The sequence below is a fragment of the Saccostrea echinata genome, unplaced genomic scaffold (genome assembly GCF_033153115.1).
Source record: "Saccostrea echinata isolate AGI-Se365-2 ecotype Australia unplaced genomic scaffold, CSIRO_AGI_Sech_v1 ptg000003l, whole genome shotgun sequence".
NCBI lineage: Eukaryota > Metazoa > Mollusca > Bivalvia > Ostreida > Ostreidae > Saccostrea > Saccostrea echinata.
In genome coordinates, this window is record NW_026889752.1 from 2,718,882 (window position 1) to 2,743,425 (window position 24,544).

Here is a 24,544-nt window from a genome sequence, read left to right on the forward strand (position 1 = left end):
TTATGTAGTCACTTATACAATACTTTTTTTATATTTCTACTTCTCTTTTTTTCATTTTTTAAATATTTCGTTTTATAATTTTAGTAAATAACAATAAAGAGTTGTCATTTTCTTAAAGAGCTCTAAATCTGGAAAATAAAAGAACCTACCTTTCATAGATTGTTCCTTAGACTCTGTATCTGCCTTGACAGTTTCTTGTGCTTGTGCTCCCTCCTCCACAGCTTGCGACTGTTGTGCAACAGGTGCATCTAGTTCCCTTTGAACTGGACTAGTGGTTGGTGCAAGTGGAAGAGCATCATCAGACTTGGTGGACGTTATGTCCATCATGTCCTTTGAATGATCATTTTCAGGAAGAGTTTGGGGCAAATTATCTGCGGGTTGACTAGTAGTTGTCGGTGGCTCTTCTTGAGCCTTGTCAGAGAGAAGATTGCTTGGAGTCTGCGATTGCTTTTTTGTAATTGTTACAGAAGGAGGAGTATTTTTACCCAGAATTTCAGGTGAGGGACATGGTTTTGATACCTCAGCTGTAGAGGATACATCATGATCAGGTTTATGAGCAGGAGAGGGGGACTTCTTACTGCCTTGTGAAATTGTAGACTTCCTTTTTGATGGGATTGGAGATTTTGGAACATGAGGAGATGTAGATTTTAAAGATGCCCTAGACCCTGGTTTTGCTATAGAGGCCCTTCTGTGAGGGGACACCGATCCCTGTTTGGGAGGAGATACTGAAGTAGAAGTTTTTGTGGGAGATGAAGGTGATCGTGCAGGAGATTTTTCCAGTGCAATTTCAGGTTGTGGTGTAAATTTTATTGCATCTGTGCTTTCTTCTATCTCGTCACCTTCCCCATTATCTTCATCACCTATAACTCCATATCGTGCCAAGTCCACTTCAGTGCAAGCTGCCTCTTCGCCCTTTTCTTCCCAATCAAGCTCACCATCATCCACCTCATCATTACCCTGTGGAATGTGCACACCTTCACCACTATAACCCAAATCAACACTCTCCTCTTCTGGAATAACTCCTGCAATAGTTTTTATATCTACTTTATTGACTACTGGGGGTTCTATCAGCTCTTCACTGATAGTTGTGCAGGTCTCAGCATCAAATTTGTCAGTTTCGCTAAGAGGATCAGGTTGGGAGCTAACTGCACTACTCATATCAGCAAGACTATTGGTAGACACACCATCACCAATTCTAATACTTGGAACCCCATCACCACCACCCTTTAAAGAATCTACATCAAAATTATATTGTGCAGAGTAATCTTTTGTGTTAGTTTCATGATCTTCCACCACCACTTGTATTTGGTTAGAACTACTTTCAGGTACACTAGCAACATTAGAGCTACCTTGTCCAGGAACATTTAACACTTCTACATCTGACTCAGATTCATGTACATCTATCACATCCACACTTCCATCACCTGGAGGTTTTGACCCATCACCCTGACTTCCCACATCAAAGAGTGAACTTTCACCTGATGCCAGATCAAATGTGTACATGTGCGGTCCAAGGTCGGTGGAATCTGTGTAGGCGATTGAGGATCCTTCCATACCTGATAAAGGATCATAATAGAGAGGAAGACCTCCCTCATCCTCTTCCACAATACTTCCTCCAGTTATGGAAGATTTGATACGACGCTTTCCTCTCACAGGAGAAAATATATCAGAAGACCTTGATCCACTAGAAGGTGCTGATGAATGCCGGATGGTGACTGTTGGTAGAGAGGCTCTAATTTCTTTGACTGTATCATCTATTTTCAAAGACACAAAATGGCAAAAGCATTGGAACAACCACCAAAAGCAGGTCTTTCTAGAGTCTATTGCCTATACAAGCATAAGGAATAAAACTAAACCATTTATTACTATAAGCTGTGCATATCATGCTCATCATTTGACTACATTTAGCTGGGAATCATAAATATATATATATATATATATATATATATATATATATATATATATATATATATATATATATATATATATATATACTGATCTGAAGAATGCCAAATCATATGATAGTATTACATTTTTAAAAACATTAGTAATACTTCACAAAATTAAAAAAAATAAATAAAGGTATTATACAATTAAGTTTCATCATCTCTCTGATCATTCATATAAAAATGACCATTAATGCTAATTAATGGTTTTCTAAAATAATAATGATATTTGATATAAAATGTATACAATTTCAGCATACTGTATTGTACTTTAAAAAGTGGGAATCATATTTTAGAGGCTCTGGCATAGAAAATGAAGTGCTTTTTCATGAATATAGCTAATAAATCATATGGGTGAATTAAAAAAAAAAATGACCAAACGCATATTTATCAACCCACACTAAAAATACATGCAATGAAAATAGATTTCTATGTCTCAGCATATGTCTTTAGATAGTGTCTAAATACCTGCCAAATATCTCGTTGATATCTCAATTAACAAAAAAGTTATGCCCAAAAATGATGCTAAAATTGTCAGGAGTGCAACACCTTTTTGTGACATTTTGAAATTTCAATATTTTTTGGAGATCTGTAAAATAAAAAATAATGCTTCATGTTGAAAATAAAGACTTTCCTGATAATATTCAAAGTATTGAGCTTTAAATGTGGACTGTCATAACTTTTGTATACTCATGTTGTGGTCGTGGCTGATGTTTAAAAAAATGTTATACCATGTCAGGAGTGCAACAGAAAAAATGTAGTGTTGCCAAAAAAACATCAATTGTAAAATTCTCATAGAAAATTAAGACAAAAAAGAATTTGGGAAGTGTAAAATAATAACTGATATACATTTTAAAACTTAAAAATGTTATATAAATCACAAGCAGCATTAATGAGAGTCAAGTATATGTGCATACCCAAAAATGTCAGGAGTGCAACATTTGATGTTTTGCTCCCAAGCATGATAAAACTATTATCATTATATGATTTTCTGATTTTTATTTTGGAAAATAAAGACACTAAGAACATTTTTACCAAATAAATTTATCAATTACAGGATCTGTCTGTGCTTCAGATCCATATTTCTATGGTCAGGAGTGCAACACATTTTTTTAAAGATTCAAGTTGGTGAAGAAAAGACTTCTATTCATGCTTAGAAGTATTCATTAATTAATAATGATCTTTTTGTATAATTTAATGCTAAATTATTGACAGTTTTATTATTAAAATCCTTCCTTTTTCAATTTTATCAATTCAGATGTGTTTTTATCTTTTTTGTGATTTTTTTTAATGAACGTTAAAAATAAACACACTAAAACATTGTCATTAAATTCAAGTAATTCCTCCTCAACTTCACTGAAACAACAGAACAAGTTCTTATGTAATTTTCACTTCACAATTCTACTTTAAAGGCAACAATGCTTTTGGTCAGGAGTGCAACAAATATGTTAGAATTATAAATCATCCAATAAGAATAAAAATAAAGAAAAAATGATGAGTAGAATTTTTCTGGTGGGTTACTGTGTTTGTCTCCTAAAGGAAAATATGCTTTAAAATATATTTTATCTTCTAAATATACATTTAAGCTAGTTTTTTTTGGCATAAAATAGGGTGTTATTCCAGATAAAATGTGAATTTTAAATACTTTCATCTGTTTAATTATGAAGTATTGGACTATAAGTATTGCACAATTTCATTACCACTTGATGTTGCCAACACTTTATGAATTTTTGTGTTCTATGGTTTTAATTTTAAACTTTACTGCAGTCAGGAGTGCAACAAAACTGCTTCATAATTACCGATGCTTTTTAACTATCTTTACTAAAAAATAAGTTGAAAAAAATGCTTGATACTATTTGATGTTCAAAACACTATGTCTATCAACAAATTACAGAAAATTTACAGTCAATTCAGGGAATATTTTTCATCATTTCACATATATTTTAAATACAATTTATATATATTACACTTTGCAAATAATCATGTTTTAAGGTCTTCAAAATATGAAAAACCTGCTGTAAACGATGAAAAATATCAACACGACAATTTGATTTACAAAGTAAGAATGGGTTATTGTGTGTTATAATTTTTAAAACAATGTTAAATAAAATACATATCAGATGTCAGGAGTGCAACACAATAATGTAACATAGGGTCACTTCAAAATCTAGTATTTTTTGTAAGAGAACTCGTATATAACAATTCTTTTTTGGCCTAGATTTAAAGAATTGACTTGAACGGACAAAAAAGTGAACTTTGGGGAATTTTATTGCTTCATATTTTTTTCATATTAAAACTTTTCAAACCATAATTGAAAAAATAATGTAAAATAACAATCAAAAAGCCAATTTTTTGTCACATGTACAAGAGAAGATACTCATTCAAGGTATAGATTTAATCATTTATACCCCTTTTACCATTTTGAAGCATAAAAAACTATAATTTCTTGTGATTATGTATTTTAGAAAGTCTTTCAAGGTGTAATGATATTTTCTTTTTTCAAAAGAAATTTTACTAATAAAAATTCTGAAACTTTTTAATCCAATTGTCTATTCCATTGCCACTTCAGGATTTTAAACTAGAATGCATTTGCAATATGATGATATAAGTGAAAAATATGTTATAAGTAGTTGAATTTTGCCAAAAAAATTCAGTTTGGTGGTCATTTTTTTTTTAATTCACCCATATAGATGATTACAATGTACAGTGGGGACATTTTGTAGTGCTAATTCTTGGCTATGCCAACTACTCCATACCAGGACATTGCGCTTACTATTGAATACGTTAATTTATGTATGCATATAGCAAAATTTAGAAAAAAATTGCCTCAAGTTTATATAGGAATATTAGTCATTTATCCCAGTGAAAGAAATGTCTATTTTCAGAGAGTCAATGAACCTAAACTAATTAAAAGAACATTTCCTCAAGTAACAAGCAGCTGATCATTAAACAAAATCATTAGAAATTTTACAAACACTGACGCACCAATAAGCAAATATATACATGTAATATCTTTCAAAGGTCAATATCTTTATTTTACTAGTACTTTCTTGACTGTTTTCCATGTACTTTACAGATTAGAATACACTCATTTCTTTTCACCTGTTCTGCCTTTGAAATGTTAATCCCTTTTAATTACTGTAAGGATTTAAACATTACTCCCGTATATATACATTGTATTTATATCTTTATATAACACCTTTTCTCTGATTTTTCATAAGCAACTTATGTCTAGCCTATTCTTTGATTTACCTGTGGCAGGGCGACCCATATAGGTATTGTATGACTTGAGAGATGCTCTCAGCTTACTTGCTGACAAAATGGAACGAGGTGTTGTACTTCCAGATCTGCAAATTAAAAATGATCAGCATTTCTACAGTGGAAAACTATTCAGTATTTTCAATAATCTATAAATATCAAAAGGGCAACTTATCATCCATACACATGTCTCATATACCATGCAGTGTCCATATTGTTTCATTTTTTGTTTCTGTTTTTTTTTCCTTTTGGAAGGTGGAGGGGTAAGGTGTTAGTCTCTTACTTTAACCTGGGGCACATTTGCTGTAAGGAGAAGGCTCTACTTGGGGTTTCTTGTCATAACAAGGTCATTCACAACAATCAAAACCAAAGTTGACAAAGCATTAGATTTCATGTGTCACTACCATATCTTATAATTATAAGAATAGTAAATTCTTATCAGAAAGAAAGGGTATCTGAGATCGTGTTTTTCTTTGTTTATTGGTGCTTTGTAAAATAAATGACATATACATGTAAAACACAGAAGGATTTTTATATAAAAAAAATTAAATGTCTTCATGTTAGATTTAGAATGTTTATCTCCAAATCCATGTGAATGATCATGATGATATGTCAATGTGTCATCAATTGCCTGAATTGAACTGCTCTTCAATTCTGAAGGGATTTATAGCAGTTCTAAATTGCTTAAGTTTACTGAGTACATCCAAGATTAAATTTCTAGCAACCTTGAAAATTCAAAAAAAAAAAAATGTTACTAACGTTTTAATTAATGTGTATTTAACTTTACAAACTTTGTTAAATGAGAATGTACTTTTGAATCAAAAAGTTCTGAAGGTACTTTACTCAAAAATCCATTTAAAAATGTTTTACTCTTAACACTAAATAACACGTAGATAAAATTACTACTTTTAAATGACTCAAAAATTATGATCGGAGATATGAAAGTTTGCAGAAGACCTTGTAGAAAATTTAGTACATTATCCTCAATTTTCTAGTACTGGTCTTAATGAAAAATGTAAATTCTCAAATATACCCAATATCGCTGGGTGACATGGAGACAAAATTTGATCAAAATGAAATCAGGTATTATTTGTGTGTGTTTTTGATACATCACATATTTTCATTGTCTATCATACTCAAGCTAGTATCAATATATTAGAATGTTATTGAAGATAAATTCAATATTGAATTCATATCTTTCAAAAAAGGCTGTCTAGCCACAAGAACTATGGCCCAGCCCTTAAAACTTTTCAGACATAAGCTATTTATCGTCTTTATTGTTCCCTGACAGGTAACAATGAATTCATTGCAACAAAATAATACATATACAGGTGTAAAAACCAGGCTTTAATGATATCTTTAGACAAAACATGTAACAACAAAGAACTGTCATCGTTGATATGTCAGAGGGTTTAAAGTCTGTAGAAAGTTTCATTTTCTGCTAAATCTCTTATCCATTTCAATTTGAACTGCATGTTTCTTGTGGTCATGACATTTTTAAAAAATCTAATCCAGGCACAAACGAAGTATGACATGAAGAGATAAGGTGTCCCCTGCTGATTGACTCTCAATGGTAAAAGAAAAATTATATAAAATAGAACTAAGTCTGGCCATGTATAAGTCTAAATTTGTACTATTAAAATGAAACATGATGATTGTGACTACTTTGAACTTTTTCTTACACTACATTAAGAAACTTAACAAAAACTTCAATTTATATTCATATTCTGTATATTACATGAATTGTATATACATGGACTACTGGATTTTACAAAGGGACAAAACAGGAATGTAACATATTGCATGTGATCAATAAATGGAAATACTGATTCAGAAATGGAATGATAGAAATAGCACTGGTTTTAAAAAATTCCATCACGACTCTCTGAAGATTCAATAAAACTTTTTAATTGATTTTATCAATGTAATTTAATTTTCTGAAACCAGTTTCCATCTTTTTTTTTCAACTCATTAAAAGAAATTGATATCTGCATGCAGACAGCTTTTTTTCCAATTCTGCAACTGTAATGGAAAAGGAAGTTTTTTTTGGAGTAAGTGTTCAAAAAGTATATGCAATGTGCATAAATTTACCGATATATGTTTTGCAGTGTTTACTTGCAATGGAGACAATAACGAAAAAATTTTATTGACAGTTTGGACATTTTGAAGTTGTTGGCAATGTACATAGAATTTACCTAATGTTAATTGCTTCATTGATTGTATGCATCAGTTAAACTCAGTGATTTATACCCAACATTTTCTTATATACAAAACTTGTCCTTATGCAAAATACTGTATACAATCATAATTTAGCAGTTATCATATTTCAGTCTTTCCACTACTTCTTGTCTGCTAATTATTTTTTTTTGTTTGTTTGTTTAACTTATCTTTCAAGAATTTTTCACTCAAACTGAGATGCCAACACTTGCTGCTGGAGGGCTGCAAAATTTAGACCTATACTTGGCACTCAGGGCCATTGAACAATGAGGGATCTTTTTCGTGCCATCATCTACTGCAACATGGGACCTCTGTTTATATGGTCTCATCCATAGGACCAGTCCCCACGTCCCGCAGTGGGATTCAAACCGTGATGTAAGGATCAGCTCATTACACTGAAACTCTAGAGCATACACATTAACCACTTCGCCACGCAGGTGACGAAAATCCATGTAATCACTATTATATGGTTTTCCAAAAACATATACTGAGGGTAAGCTTGGATCCAAGATCCCAAAATTATGATTACACTAGTCTGTTGACGACGAAGGCTTAGTGCACTAAAGTTTGATTGCACTAATTTATATACCTTTACAGTATACATCATGCATCATTTAACATATTTATAAGTTCAGTGCAATGCAATTTACAGAATATTACAACCTGCAAAAACTTTAAACTAGTATCATTGAAATTTTCAATGATCATAGTTTAAAGTACTGTAAATTCCTTATTTTATGTGAGTACTTAATATCGCGAAATGGCCCAAGGGTGTCAAATCGAGGGAACAATAATTCGCGAATGGGTGATTTATCTAGAAAGTTTACATAAATTAAAGCACCATAAAAATAAAAGCGAGTAATTTTATTTCACGAATGGTGCTTCTCACGTAATTACGTGATAATTTATTCCTCACATATATTTAGCAATCTACAGTATTTTTCAGAAATTCAAATATTCATGCAAAGCAGCACTTTGATTTCTCCAAACATGGGAGTACACAAGATCAACATGGTAACTTAAAGGGTTTTTATCACGCATCTAAATTTCTTAAAAGTGAAACACTATTATGTTCTTGAAACATATTATTATCGTTTAATTATGAAAAAATGTTGAAAACGGCCGTAATTAGACGATAAAACACACGTAATATAGGGTCCTCGAAGTAAAAATCTCCACTAATTTGATAGGGGTCACGTGGTACTGAAACGTCATAGGTGTCAATGGTCAATAGAACTCATAAAGCTTATCGTAAGAAAAAAATATATTGAATAGATTTTTACTCTAAATAAATAGAATACACAGTATGGCCGGTTGAAATTTTGACATAGACTATATTCCTTTGGTTATGGACGGTCAATATTTAAGGTATGAACGTCTAGCAGAGAGAAATAACGTGAAAATATGCCGACAATTGTAGAGAGGTCACCGAAGACGAAGCCGTTGACAACTCGGGCAACTAAATAGAACGAATTACTAAAGTTTAACTTCGTAAACATTTATAAATATGGGAATTTAAATTCTTCTTCATTATTATTTTAATTAATTATAAATAAATAAATCCTGTATATCTTCTATCTGTTCTAGCAGTGAATATAATGTACTAGAAATGACACTTCTTCAATAGCGCCGTAAGCCATTACGAAGTTCACAACATTCCTACTAGATTCTGTGCAACTTTTAAAAAATGCATGTTTTTCATTTATTATTTTTTTAAAAAGTATCTTTCCTTAAAATATTTTATAGGACAGAAAAAAAATCGTGATCGGTCGGGCATAAACGATTGTTCTGAATGGAGATAAACGCAATCGCATTTGCAGAGAAAGGCCCCCCTTTTATCTCTCGACCAAGTCCAGGAAATGTGGGGAAAAAATTCTTCCTAAAACCTTTCTTGTGTACATCTGTGCACCATAAAGCCATAAATTATACCTTACAAGTTGTCAATTATTCAATTATCACTTAATTATTTTCTAACAGGTTTAAAAGACACAACAAATGAGCCCTTTTGTATGCACAATAAGTACTTCGCTTGACCAGGATTGACACCTATGACGTCAGAGCAATGGCGCGTAACATCGGCGATCAAAATATGCATATTGAGAAATTCAAACTTTGAATCGCTGAAACATCAAAAATATTAATTTTCTAGCAAAGATTTTTAAATATATGATTTTAATAGCATGTAAACTTTGTCATATCAAAAAATTTTGAAACGTGATAAAAACCCTTTAAATCAGCCCTACCCTTGTGATGTTTGAGTTCTGTTAGATTGCTGAGAGGAAGATCTGGTGAACTGATCTCCAAAACTACTGCGATTTTCAAAACTCCCAGATTCTGAGTTATATACAATGGGCCAGCGGTTGTCTTGTAGTCCCTGAAGTATTGCACGCAATTCCATTGCCTCTCTGCTCCGAGGTATATTAGTGTCCCCACTCATACTTGCTCTGTAGCTAAAAAAATAGGATTACCTGATAACTAATTTGTAAACTATTTAAAAACATGCAATTATTATTATCATGATAGTTACATGGTTGTACATGTAATATCATATAAGATATTTTTAACCAAAACAGCCTTGAAGGAGAAAAATCTTAATGGTAATCTAATCAAAAGTGTTAACTTAAAATTAATACTTTAATGAATTCAAGACATAAATTGACACCAAAAAGAATTTTACTTGCAATATTTTTTCCTTTTCTTTCCATATACATATTTTGAAGACTTCAGTGTGAATCTATAGTTGTTGATTTTTTTTTACGCCCCCCCCCCCTCCTTTTTTCCATTGATTTCTCTCTGTTTAATGATGTATTTTGTTGTTATCTTATAACCAGTGACATTTTAATATTTACTTCTGCAAATATGCAGTCTTGTTTAAATAATTCTGACAACACTAAAAAAACATCCCGACATGAAGCCAAGAAGCCAACAGATTAATCTGCATTGATGTTTCCATTTACCACATTGAGGATGTATTGCTTAATGTTGTGTATCTAGAAACTTATTAAAAATAAAATCACTGTAAATAGTTTTTGAAAAATGTTTTGGATAGGTAAATAAGTATACATATATAGTATTTTATCGACAAGGTAAGTCATGCACACCTGAATGTAATGATTGGAACTCAGAATTTTTTTTTTAAATAATTGACAGAAGCTGTCCTCAAAATATCATCATAACATCAAGTTTTTATGTTTTACACATATTTAGTTCTAACAAGATTCAAGAAAAAAATCTTTTTAAAAAATTGAAGGAAATTCCCATCTCTTAAAATTGACTTTTTCCATGGAGAATAAGAGTTACTTCCCTTTGAAAAGCATTTTTTTCCTCTCATAGTCATATGTTAATTTATATTGGGCCAATTATCTATATAAAAGTTTAATAGGTTAAATCCCCCTTTTTAATTGTTTTCAGAATACTTTTTTTATCTCTCTTCCACCTTGAATAATTTTTTAAAAGAAAATGCATGGACAGTCCGATTGCTATCATGTACAAGCATTGAGCACTATACATGTCTTGAGATTGAAATATTTCAAAAGAGAATTATTTTAACTTTCTCTATATCATTTTTAAGTTTGCAATTTATATGCCCAACAATCAACAAATACAGGTTTTATAGTATCAAATCTGAATATTTGAATATTCTCAGGGTACGTTATAAAATGTACCTTTAAAACTGACAGCACCTTTGCATTATCTTATCTTAAAGACCTGAGATGTAAGGCCAACAAGTATGTGTGAGATATCTACTGAACTACCATAAGACGAGAAACACATGAGACTTATCGATCAATACTAATCCATTAAAGCCAATCCGCAAGTGCAAAATCAGTCAGAATCGGGGCCTGAGTCAATATGATTTCTTTACACTGTCAGGTAGTTTGTTTGTGCAGAAAAAATGCTCAGTATTGAAGATTGCCCCTTTTTTAATACCCTTGAGTTTCATTCTGATCTATGCTTTTATTTTGCAAAATTAATTGGAAAAGGGAAATCAAATGAGAATTTTTTTTTTTATGAGGTCCTGAGGGATTTAAATGGTTTGATGAAAAGCTTGGATGAATTGAGTGTTTGTAATCGAACTCTAAATCATTCTTCAGTGAAGATTTTTTCAAATAAACAGGCACAAAATTCATGCTGTCTTTGACAGACCACACTACCTTAGGATACCTATATGGTCAGATTAGCATAAACATTTTATAGTTGGGAAAATATCCTTTTTGTTGGTTATAAAAACGGTAAAGGTTGTCAAAATGTGATCAATTGTGACCAGAAATAATATTTGAGAAAACCCAAGGGCATTTAATGGTCATCATTGATATTTAAACCTCACATACAAAGAACACGATTGTATGAATATGACATGGCTTATATTCAAGTAATAATTACACACTTTAATGGGTCTGATTATATCTTGTTAATGCTGACTTTAATGTGTTTGGGGAGAAGAAGAAAAAGTTAATGATCCACCATAAAATTTTAAGCATTCTTTAATAAATATAGGCTGTGCCAAGTACTTTGTAATTTTGTGCAATTTAAAAGAAAGATTAGCATAAAAAAGCCCTGACAGATCCTTTTAAGTAGAGATAACTCATTTGTATTGGTTACAGTAAATTCAATGAAATCCTAATCATTATAAATGTTTAAAATGATTTTTTTTTTCTGTGTGTTTGCTTAATTCCTACTTGTTTATTCACCCTTTCTGGATTTTTTTCCAACATGAAATTCATTCAGAAGAGATTCTAAAACTTTATACTAAAACTTTATACCAGTATCTCAATTTTTAGTGATGAAATATTTTATAGTACATGTACAGATTTTACTAGATCATTCCCTGGTTGCAAAATATCTCAGCTTACCTAGCTCTGAATTTGAGATCCCTGAGATACGAGTTGAGGTCACTGCCTGGTTGTGATCGACAATCGAGCTCTCTTTGGTTTTCTGCTTTGCGTAATATTTTCATGAACATCTTGCTTTTCTCATCTGAGATACTAGCATTTTCTTTATCATACTCCTGCAAATATGAATGGGGTTATTTAATTAATAATCATTTTAATAATTATATATTTATTTTCATCTAAAATATGAATGAAAAACACATGACTATCACTTGTGACAATTTTTTGTAACTCAGACAATTTTTGTGACTGAAGAAACATTCTACTTAAGAACATGTATATTAATACACAATTGAATAAATGGTTCTTATTCACAAGTAAAAGAATTGAAGATTACAAAACCTGGAGATATTTTTCTCACATGAATTAAAGATGGTTTAACAATGTACCAGAGATTAAACTATCTAAATTAAGTATATTTTCCCCAAGCAAGATCCCCCCTCTTGTTTAAAATTTGTATATCTGATAATGATAAAAAATATCAAAATACAATGAAATATTTCAGAAATATATATTAATGAAAAAGAGCATGATAATATCACATAGATTTCATGATTCTCAAAGTTTTATTGATCTGTGTATAAAAATTTATATGAACCAAAGAGTGGGTTGAAGCCCTCTCAAATGTTCTGAAACTGTTTCTCATATAATATATTCTCTGGCCTTTCTTCCTCCTCCAAGCACTACACTGCATCAGTGAAGGACTTTTAATTAAGGTTAAAAATAAGATAAAAAAGGTTTAATCCTCCAAAAAGCTAGTCTTGAGACTGATACCTGATTACAGTATTGTACATAACTTTAAAAACATATAGTGTACATAGTCTTGCTTTAAGTAAATATTGACAAAAGAGTTATACACCCACTAATAATGTGTTGGTATAGACTTGTCATCAGGGATCGACATTAACGGTTGTCCGATTGCCCGGGACAAGTAAATTCTCAGTTCGGGCAAGTGAAATTGTCGACATACTTGTCCGATCGGGCAAGTGAATTTTTCTGATACAAAATGTACATATTTATTTAGTTTACATCAATTTATAAATAAAACAATAAATTGAACACTTGATTTCCGCCACGCACCTGACTGACAATGTTTTGCATTTGAAATTCCTTGGTAGCATTTCTGGATTATACCGTTCATTTAAAAATCAAGTTTGTTGTTTTCTTTCGTAGGAAATGCACTCTACGTCTAACAAAATTTTGTTAACTTCTTATTAGGAAATTAGATTATTCAAGCACAGAATATAGGTACAGTGTAACACGTTGTATCCTGATCAAGGTAAGATGTATGTTTCGTAGCAACTATCTTCCTTAAGCGTTGCTTCACAGTTATCGCTGAAAATCATGAATTACAAAATGATCCTACCGCAAATAATTTTCAAAAATATGATATTTAAAAAGGAAATGGAGGGTTATTGCTGCATGGCAGTGTGGGTTAACAGGTTACATTTACAAGTACATTTACAAGCGGTATACATTTATGTACAAATGCAGGATCAAAATTTTTTCAGGTACCAGGTAGCTCAACTTGCCAAATTGACAGTAGTGTATTTCGTCACATTTTTTCTTTTCATAATGTTTGCAGTAATTAATAATTTTCGTCTTAAGTTCCATCCTAATTTTGGGCAACCAAGTTTTGCATTCGGACAAGTCAAAGTTTGAGATCACTTGCCCAAAGGGCAAGTGAATCTGAAAGTTAATGTCTATCCCTGGTCATAGTCATGAAGATCAATATTGATGCTTATAATGTTTTGTGTTTCTTAAAGGAAAGACAGATTTTTGTAATTATGAAAATAAATTGAATATCAACAGCAAGTATTCTTCCAATAATTAAATGCCAAAATAAATATTTGCTCTGTTCACTTGATCAATATCTAAAATATGCAAGTATCAATTTCAAAATTAAATCTATGTCTCTGCATTACGGAAAACAATGCTGCATCAAAATTTCCAAGTCTAGTAAATATATAATATTGACTATTTTAACATTTTACAGTGTTAATTTGTCAATGAAAGATTTAGTTTCACAAATGTTATTAAAAACAATTATTGCTTTATTAGTTTGCAGTGCTTTCATTTAGTAACTGTTTGCATTGAAAATGTTGAATCTATGCAATGAAAAATATCTTATTTGTCTATACACAAATGTAACACAAATTTTTATTTACATTATGAGGTGTTAATGGTTTTTCAAGTATGTTGCTACTATCGTTACTTTAAATATTGACACTGAAGGTTCCGTACATCAGAAAATTAAATTTCACCAACAGAGAAAATTATTAGTTTTCCTTCCTGAACAAATAAAGAGATTTTTGGCTGCTCGGTTATGCACATAAATGATAGATCTACAGCTTAATGTAAAATTAAAATGAATCTTTGCTAAATATCTGTGGAGTTCATTTCTTTACACTGTAAGTGCAGTAAAAAAAAAAACTTGTACATGCATGTTAAAATGAATGAATGGATCCTGCCAAATGTATATGCAAAAAAGAGTTTTGAAACATACTTCAAAAATCTCTATAAATATTAATCTTAAATAGTTGCTTTGCATGTACATGTACTTGTTTATACATTCCTATGTACGTATGTCATATGGGTGGGTTGTAGATTGAGGGAGCTATGCTGGTCTTCTGATTTAGTATAAATTCAAGATTTTTTAATATTTGAAACCCAGTAGTAATATACTACTACTAGTATACTACTGAACTTTTTTCCTCATACATATGCATGTATACAATATACTATATTGCTCGTTCATGTCTCCTCATTTAAATGAGCATACATGCAACAACTTACAGTTATTCTTAATCCCCATATGTACCGGGAAAACACTTTTTCCCTCACTGATGAAACAAAACTCTCCAGCATAATAGAATGTAGCAACAGTAAACATTGCTTGACAACAGGTGATTTTCCAAAAAATGTTGATTATGCAAAATTTATGTGCACATGGTTCAAAACTGTATTTGCATAAAGCATTCAGTATAATTTTGGATAATAAATATTGCACGTAGCTGAGGGTAACACTAAAAAATTTTCCCCCCGAAAACCATTGTAAATCTCGGCTGCATCTCGGTTGACAATGGTTTTCTTGGGGGTGAAATTTTCAATGGTACCCTCAACTATATGAAATATTTAATTAATAATATATATATGCATTTAATTTTAGTGAAGCATCTATGAGATTGTGTTTTCAAAAGGTTACAAGTAATAGACCAAAAATACCTCTTCATCTCCATATTGCAAAATAGACATGGCCAGTCTATCCAATGACTTTATCTTCAAAGAGGAATCTAATAATTTCTTCTCTCTATGCATTTTAGCAATTCTAGGATCCCCATAGGCCTCCTCCAATTCTTCGTCATCTTTAGGGGCAGTAAATAACATCAGTGCCCCCTTTTTTGTAAGGTATGTTTTAGGTAGATCAACCTTGTGATCAACAGAAGTTGTTTCCCTTGAAAGCCGGTTGTGAGTTGTTTCCCTTTGAAGTTTTTCTGAACGGCTGATGGGTGTGGCTGGGGGAGCAATGTTGCTTTTGATTGACAAAGAAGTGGAACACCTTGATAGATGACCAATGGTGACTCCATGTCTGTGGTGCTCTGGTTCATTTATGAATGGTAACTTCTCCTAATAAAGGTTTTAAAATATTTTAAATCAATCGTTCGAGTACATAGTTGAAAATATACATTAAAGTTGTTTTATTATTGAAAATTTAAATACAGATTGATAAGGTATTTTCATGGTATATATGTTGAGACAGAAATAGATTTACTTGCATGATACATTTCTTTTAATTTAAAATTAATTTATTCTACAATCACTTGTTTAATACAGCTGATCACTATAATTTAACATACATTATTATCTATTTATTTTGTCATATATCAAACTTTGAACTTGTTAGTTTAAAATAATATTAAACGTAAATTAAAAAAAAAAAATAAAAAATCCCACCTCTGAAGCATGATCGGAATAAGGATCATAATGCGCCCCGTCCCAGGAGCCATATCCCCTTGTCAGCGGACTAAGCATAATGATCACTTACAAATCAGTGCACCTGTAAAAACATTCCTCAAAGCACTTTTTCAGTTTAAGCGCTTAAAACTGTTCTTTTTTATATTCCTTTGGGGAAAATAATTTACACAATCTCAGCTGGGATGAAATAAACCGCTCTTTAAGTTATCATATTTCCGTGAGATGTGATTGAGCGAAACTTTAAGTCAAGTTAATCGATTATTGATCGTTGAGACCTCTGAAGTGTGTAAAAGTCGCTTCCATTTATTTACCGCTGACAGGGAAACAAATATGGACGAGTTCATTATTTAAGGTGTGAAGGATATGATAACTGAAATACTTTGACCTGAAAAAAGATGTAACTTTTGTATATATCAGCATCACATATGCCAAATCTTAAATTGTCTAAAAATGAACATAATTATTAATTATAATTCATAATTCTTCCAGAAAATAATTCTCACAAAATCAAGAGGAAAATATTTACACCCCTTTCTAATATTCTCAATGGAAGCGTCTTACTTTCACTTTATGGACATGCGCAGCGAGTCGCACCTGTTCTTCCGGCACTTCCGCTTTTAAATCTACACGACTCGTCAACATGGTATGAAACTGTTTTAGTATTTTGAATCAGATTATCACTGAATAATCTCTTTTTTGCATTTTAGAAATTCAGCTGCTTTAAAAATACCTGAGTCATTGAGATTGGCATGCATAATCAATATTGGAAAGTAGAGAATAAAAAAACGTTGGCCACGTAAGCACTTAGAATCTCAGAAAGTGAAGATGCAATATACCGGGTAGACAATAGATACAAAACATGCGATCGGATTTTGTATCAGGGTTGTCCCAAAAAAGTCGTACGCTCGCTAAAAAGTTAAGTGTGCTCTTGTTAACATAAAATTTCTTATCACATTAAAAAACAACTATTTTGACTTAATTTCGGGGTTCATTTTTTTTTAAATAACCAAAGACATAAAAAACAAAGATTCGCGAATCCGCCATTAACATGTTTGTTTATAGCTGCAGAACTGTAGCGGTATGGTTTTATGTTTTAGTCGGGAAGTTTCTAGTATGCCGGTCCCCAGAATCACGCGACTGCGCATGAGCGGTTATTTCCCTTGCCGTTGCTATGCAGAATGTAAACAAACCACCATTTTCCCCTCGCTTCAACAAAACACATTCGATCGAGTGATTAGGGTTAGCGTATATAGTTTTAAGACTGGAACTGTTTTATCAATCCAGTCTTAAATCTTCCTGACTTTGGGTTAATTCATGTAACTTTTGCTTACAAAAGGCACTGCCAAGTGCCTTTTGTGACCAAAAACTTGCATGAATCAGCCTAATGTCGAACTCTGCCGCTATATTATCTTTCAGGAGTAAAGCATGAAAAATGTAAAACTTGAGCAAACCGTTAATTAAATATCCGTGCGTTGTCTGCGATCTACGGATTAGGGTTAGAGTATATATAGCTCGGATATTGTGACTGTTTTATATGCACCCATGCTCGCATCTCCATCAATTTGGGCTTATTCATACAATTTTTGCTTACAAAAAACAGGAAAGTTTTGTGACCGAAACTTTGATGAATTAGCCTTGGTTTAATATCGAAACATGCCGATATTGTGCGCTAAGTTTAGGCAGGTTAATTATTGGTAAAAGCGATTTACCGTTTACTTGAGCTTGATATTCCAACCTCCGAATGTTCATATTCAAAATATTTTTCCTTTCAAATCAATGGTGATACACAATCCAATCAACCAACTACTAGTAATTAGTTACAACTTGTTAAATCTCTGCATTTCTCACAAAAATCTCGCAATTTTAGTAGCATTTCACTTTGCGTCCTATCAACTATTTCTTCATTACGTCAGAACACAAGTGACGCACATCATGAATATTTATGAGATTACATCAAAAATTGATCATGTGACCATATTCCTAAACAACGCAAGATGGAGTTTTACCTACTAAACAAGTATGTTATTTTACGAAATCTTTTAATTCTCATTTAAAAACCTGTGTTTAAAAAACAGTTTTTTAAACCCAATTTTTCACAAGGAATACGAATTTTGGCTCAATTTTGCGATTTGTGGCCTTTTTGACGACTTTTGCCGATCACTCACGAGATCATATTATAATGTACACCGCCTTCGGCGGCACCTATTTTAGCACCATATTTATAGGGACCGGTATACTAGAAGTGTTCCGTTTTAGTCTTTGACAATAAAGCTACAGATCCCGTAATGCAAATATAGTGCAATTTACGGCACGAGATTTTCGGAGCACAGTTGGGGAGAATTTCTCCACTTTCGAAACATTGTTCAATTAACTACTTTTCACTCCCTAAATCCAGACATATTTTTTAAAAGTCTATATTTTTTCAACCACCTTACCCTTAATAATTGTCTCTACAGACCAATTAACTCTCTCTTTGAATTTTTGTCGGGTGGCAGAAAATTCAAAACAAGCGAGTTATTGTAAGTTTTGTTTTTTTTAAAGTTTTATGTGATTTAAGTTGCACAAGATTTGAAAAAAGTAAACAATAGGGACCGCAAGATCACATGAGACTTCGAACAGTTGCGAATCTCTATTATTTATTATGTCTCTGTAATAACTGTACACATTTATTAAGAGAGTAATGTAAAAATAAAGAGAGCATTTAATTGTACATTGGCACACTAAAACAAACATAATTTTTGTCTCATATAACGTCATGCTCATAATACACTTGTACCACTCTTGTCTCAGGAACACATAAAAATTCATCTTATTTCTTGATCAGATTCAAATTTCAGTCTTTTTTTAAAGTTTAAATTGTCATTGCAAGATTCAGAGAACACACACAGTTTAACATTGTTTGTATTCCATAATGTTCCTCGTCATCTGAGTGCCAATTAGCTGCAGAACTGTAGTGTTATGGTTTTTACATTTTAGTCTTTAACCATAACTACAGATCCCTTATTGCAAATAAAGTGCAATTTACGGCACAAGATTTTTTGTGCACAACTGGGGATGTATTTCTCCACCTTGCAGCATTTGTCAATCAAATACCTTTCATTCCTTCATTCTAGACATATTCAGTCTATTACCAACCTGTATATTATATTCACCTCCTACCCCTTTAAAGTCGTATCTACAGACATGTTTAAAGAAATATCATCAGTAAGTGAACATGGTCGTCAAAAGACAGAAAATTCAAAACAAGTGAATTTATTGGTCTGTAGATACAACTACACAGGGTTAGGAGGTGGATAAAATATACAGGTTGGTAATTGAATATGTCTAGAATTAAGGTATGAAAGATAGTTGATTGACCAATGCTGGAAAGTGGAGAAATACATCTCCAACTGTGCACAGAAAATCTTGCACCATAAATTGCACTTTAATTATTTGCATTAACAGGATCCATAATGCTATGGTCAAAGACTAAAATGTAAAACCATAACGCTACAGTTCTACTAAGTGCTGATGTGAAACTTTCCTTGAAACTCTTATTCATTATACCGTGTATTAGGCAACAGAAATGTATATCTCATTCATGTCCTTAATCTCTTTTTTTTTTTCTTGCAGGCGGACATGACAGTGGAGATGATGAATCGCTATGTCAGTCCCATTAACCCTGCTGTTTTTCCACACTTAACAGTTGTACTTCTAGGAATAGGCATCTTCTTCATGGCCTGGTTCTTTGTGTATCCTTTTCAGACGCAATTCTATATTAAAAAAAAAAATTAAACTGTGCATAACAGTACTAAGTTCTTAAAGGTTTGGTATGAAATTTTTAATCGACAGCTGCCTATGGCATATGTATTTTGCAGAGAATTGAACCGTATTGCACGCAGTGAGACTTTTGGCTATATCTTGCTTATCAAACTTTATAAACTTTGTCAATTGGTGCCTTTCTTGGGAATCTATGGCAATGTAAAAAAAAAAAAAAAAAGATGATCCCAATTTTTGTACAAATAAGGGATTTGTAGAGTTGAGAGTGGCATAAAAAATCAGATCAGATTGTATTGAATACATTTCAAAGACACAGTTCATATAATCATATCAGGCTTCGTTGTTAACATAATTTGTTATATTCTTTAAGTTAATAATAAATTTGAAATCCACAGAGAATGAGAATAAGTTTGCTATAATTATCTTCAATTCATTATAAGTGTGTTCGCTGTAAGGATGTTTTACTGTAATGAAACTGCATGTGTAAATGTTGATGGTCTATGTGCATTGCCTGAGTCACAGAGTGACTGCTTCAAATATGCCAATATCCCTTAGAATCAATTAATAGATTCTAATGGCTGTACAGAAGTAAAGAAAAAAAGTCTCTCTAATTGAAAAGGAGCAAATTGTGTATTGTTTACCTTAACAACTGCATCAGATATGAGGTAACCTCTAACAAATTCACCCGTGACCTTTACAAAGAATTACTGGTATCCCTGGTAGCATCTGTGTTTATGGGATTTGGTGTTGTGTTTTTATTACTGTGGGTTGGCATTTATGTTTAGCAGAGAAGGTATGTAAAAACCTTTCATTGTCTTGATCTTGTGTAAATATATATGGTTTATTAACATTTTCTCTAATTTCTTTGAAAGAAAATGGGTGAACAAGGCTTGTAAAATGCTTATACATGTGTAGCTTCAAGTGACTGTGTATAATAAAGATCAAATAATTTAATTTGTGAACAGAGCTATCGAGTATTTAGAACAGAGTTTTGAAATTATACCTAGACCTTTCTCCAGAAAAAAAAATTCTCAGCAAAAAATAAGTAGTTTATGGTTTAAAAGAATTAAAGGATTTCTTGGGATTCGAAGTAATTTCAACCAAAGCAGAAAAAAATCATGAGAATTCGATTTTTTTCTGGTTAGATACTAACACTTTAACTACATGTATACTATGAACAGCTGTTAAGAGACAGCAGCAAAAGAAAATTGATACCTAGGATTTTTATTACTTGGGTTCAGACCCCAAGAATGCCACTTTTTAAGCAACAGAATGAGTTTTTGCCAGAAGAATTTTCCACAGAAATGTTTCATTCATAATAATTTTATACTTTGAATGATTAGAACTTAACACGAAATGCTAAATTCAAAAAATGAGTATGCCTTTTATACATTTGAAGCTTTAGGCATTTTGCCTGCCTTGTTTGCCCATCTCATTTGACTTTTTGCTTTCTTATTTAAAAAATCTGATAATATTTTTTTTTGGGGGGGGGGGGATTGTTTACATAACTTTTCCAAAGAGTTTTTTGCCTGAATAGAATTCTACTAAAGGAGCTTTTGACTGATTCATGTCCAACCTGTATCACCATCTGTCACTTTGATAATACAGACTAGTATTAAAGTGGATGTATATATGTGTGTGTTTATTCATGTATAATGTATTTAATATGCTATTTTCTTTTGTCTTTCAGATCATAGAGGCTTTAGGGGAAACATTCAAAGAACTTCAACGCAATTCATCTAGTTGTCATTTTACATATGTAATTATATATATACTTTTTGTTAATAAAATGTTTAGTATCGTAATTTATTGATATTTGAAGGGTTATTTAGGAAGCACATTCAGAAGGGAAAAAGTACAGGCATTTTAGGCCATCTAAAGGGGAGTAGATTTCAATGAAACGCAAAATATAAAAATGACACTTATTGTAAAATTTTGCATTGATATCAACACAAAGTGCAACAACGAAAAATATATAAGAAAAAAATATTTTGTATCAAGTTGCATGATTTTTTTTAATGTATTTTCCAGTGTTTAAAAAATCTCAGACATTACATTGTGGAAGATGAACAGTTATCTTGAAATATTTAGGCAAATAATTACTGCACTGTGTAACAATGCAGAATGTAATAACGACAAAAATTATATTAATTTTGACTGTATTACATGATTTACAATTCACTCTATTTCATGTAGATTTTACAAGGATCTGGAAATAGAAAGTAGCAAATGGTTTAGCAAATAAAATGTAAAAATACTTCATGATAACTTTTATTTTCCACAACAAAATGCAGGCACTTGTTTCATACCGAATGCTAGTTTACTACTACATGTATATACAATGGATAATGATAATGTTTACATTAAAAGTTTAGACTTTATCAAGTTAAACTTATCTCCCCCTTTCTCATATTTGTGGATCCACCACTGAGAACGAAGTAAGCCCGTGATTAGTGATGTTTCAACTTTATATGGGTAGTGTAGATTCAAGTATCTTCAAATCATAACCCCCGGTCTACGGTGGGACCACCATGGGGGATCAAAGTTTTACAAAGGAATATATTGGAAAATTCTTTAAAAAATTTCCTTCTCAAAAACAGCAAAACAATGGTTAGTCATATCTACATGGAAGCATTGCCATGCGACTTGTACGACAACATGCGCGGTGAGGGTAGGTACACATTGTCGCCGGCGACAATATGAACAGCTAGGACGACAAATTGTACCGTCACAATCACGCTGCATGAAGTAACATACGTTAGTGGGATTTGCACCACAATTACATTCACAAAACTACCAAAAACCACAAATAAGCAACAATATCCGTGGGGCGACAATTTGTGCAGTGAGGGTAAGGCACATTATGTCGCCAGCGACAATATTTACATGACTGTGTAATTTTTCAGCCGGCGACAGTATGTACCGATGGACGACAATATTTGCAGTGAGGGCAGGTACATATTGTCGCCGACGACAATGTACAAAACGACAATATGTACCGTCGCAAGGCTGTACATGTATGTGACGGTATATATTGTCTTCTGTACACACTGTCACCGGCGACAATATGTACGTGTACCTACCCTCACTGCACATAATGTCGTCCATCTGCGCATATCATCATCGGCGACAATATAAAGCTGTATGTTCAGAGACAAGCACACACAAAATGTACTGTCACACATTCGGCAAATATTGTCGTTAGCAAGATTAGGTTCTGTGAACATCTGCACACTTTGACATTGTACATGTATTGTTTCGAAGAAAATTTACTTGGATCTTGAAGAGAGACCCGGGCTGGGTCTTGAAGAGAGCTAGAAAGAGAGACAAACAGAGGCCCGAGGGATAGCTACAGTGTAGCTTTTGGCAGATAGATATAAGCAGGATAAAGTAAACAAGCAATAATATAGAAAACGTGCCCGACTGGATTGGTGTACACCAGTATTATACACCGTTTTAAGTTAGGGGGATTCAGATAATTCCTCCTATTCGTTTTTGCTCGTCATATTTATTTAGAGATTGATCGCTTTTTTAGCTCACCTGAGCTGAAAGCTCAAGTGAGCTTTTTTGATCACCCGTTGTCCGTCGTCCGTCCGTCTGTCCGTCCGTCCGTCTGTAAACTTTTCACATTTTCAACTTCTTCTCAAGAACCACTGGGCCAATTTTAACCGAACTTGGTACAAAGTATCCTTGGGGGAAGGGGAGTTTAAATTGTTAAAATAAAGGGCCAAGTTCCCTTACAAGGGGAGATAATCAAGAAAAGACAAAAATAGGTGGGGTCATAAAAAAATCTTCTTCTCAAGAACCACTGGGCCAGAAAAGCTGAAACTTATGTGGAAGCATCCTGGGATAGTGTAGATTCTAAATTGTTCAAATCATGACCCCCGGGGGTAGGGCGGGGCCACAATAGGAAATACAAGTTTTACATTGAAATATATAGGAAAAATCTTGAAAAATCTTCTTCTCAAGAACCACTGGGCCAGAAAAGCTGAAACTTATGTGGAAGCATCCTGGGGTAATGTAGATTCTAAATTGATCAAATCATGACCCCTGGGGGTAGGGCGGGGCCACAATAGGAAATACAAGTTTTACATTGAAATATATAGGAAAAATCTTGAAAAATCTTCTTCTCAAGAACCACTGGGCCAGAAAAGCTGAAACTTATGTGGAAGCATCCTGGGGTAGTGTAGATTCTAAATTGTTCAAATCATGACCCCTGGGGGTAGGGCGGGGCCACAATAGGAAATACAAGTTTTACATTGAAATATATAGGAAAAATCTTGAAAAATCTTCTTCTCAAGAACCACTGGGCCAGAAAAGCTGAAACTTATGTGGAAGCATCCTGGGGTAGTGTAGATTCTAAATTGTTCAAATCATGACCCCTGGGGGTAGGGCGGGGCCACAATAGGAAATACAAGTTTTACATTGAAATATATAGGAAAAATCTTGAAAAATCTTCTTCTCAAGAACCACTGGGCCAGAAAAGCTGAAACTTAT

General features: G+C 32.6%; 2 protein-coding genes across 2 annotated transcripts in view; one reads left to right on the forward strand and one right to left on the reverse strand.

The window, feature by feature from the left end:
* The window catches only part of LOC133178516 (calponin homology domain-containing protein DDB_G0272472-like), a 31,521-nt gene extending 14,891 nt beyond the window's left edge, over positions 1–16,630 (reverse strand). The window contains exons 1-6 of the mRNA XM_061313205.1: positions 16,268–16,630; positions 15,539–15,940; positions 12,275–12,429; positions 9,665–9,871; positions 5,199–5,293; positions 150–1,754 (exon numbers count right to left, since the gene is read on the reverse strand). Coding sequence (XP_061169189.1) covers positions 150–1,754; positions 5,199–5,293; positions 9,665–9,871; positions 12,275–12,429; positions 15,539–15,940; positions 16,268–16,345 — 2,542 coding nt within the window. The 5' untranslated portion in view covers positions 16,346–16,630. The remainder of the gene's footprint in view (positions 1–149; positions 1,755–5,198; positions 5,294–9,664; positions 9,872–12,274; positions 12,430–15,538; positions 15,941–16,267) is intronic.
* Positions 16,631–16,861: 231 nt separating this feature from the next.
* LOC133178744 (transmembrane protein 258) lies at positions 16,862–21,852 on the forward strand. The gene is made up of 4 exons (XM_061313449.1): positions 16,862–16,931; positions 19,901–20,019; positions 20,706–20,840; positions 21,738–21,852. Exons 1-3 carry the CDS (start codon positions 16,929–16,931, stop codon positions 20,830–20,832), a joined length of 249 nt encoding a protein of 82 aa, XP_061169433.1. The 5' UTR covers positions 16,862–16,928; the 3' UTR covers positions 20,833–20,840; positions 21,738–21,852.
* Positions 21,853–24,544: the final 2,692 nt, after the last annotated feature.

Excerpts from the sequence above, each read along its gene's own strand:
- LOC133178744 (XM_061313449.1), top strand. Across the intron at positions 20,020-20,705 it reads TTCATGGCCTGGTTCTTTGT|ATATGAGGTAACCTCTAACA; the intron begins GTATCCTTTTCA and ends CAACTGCATCAG.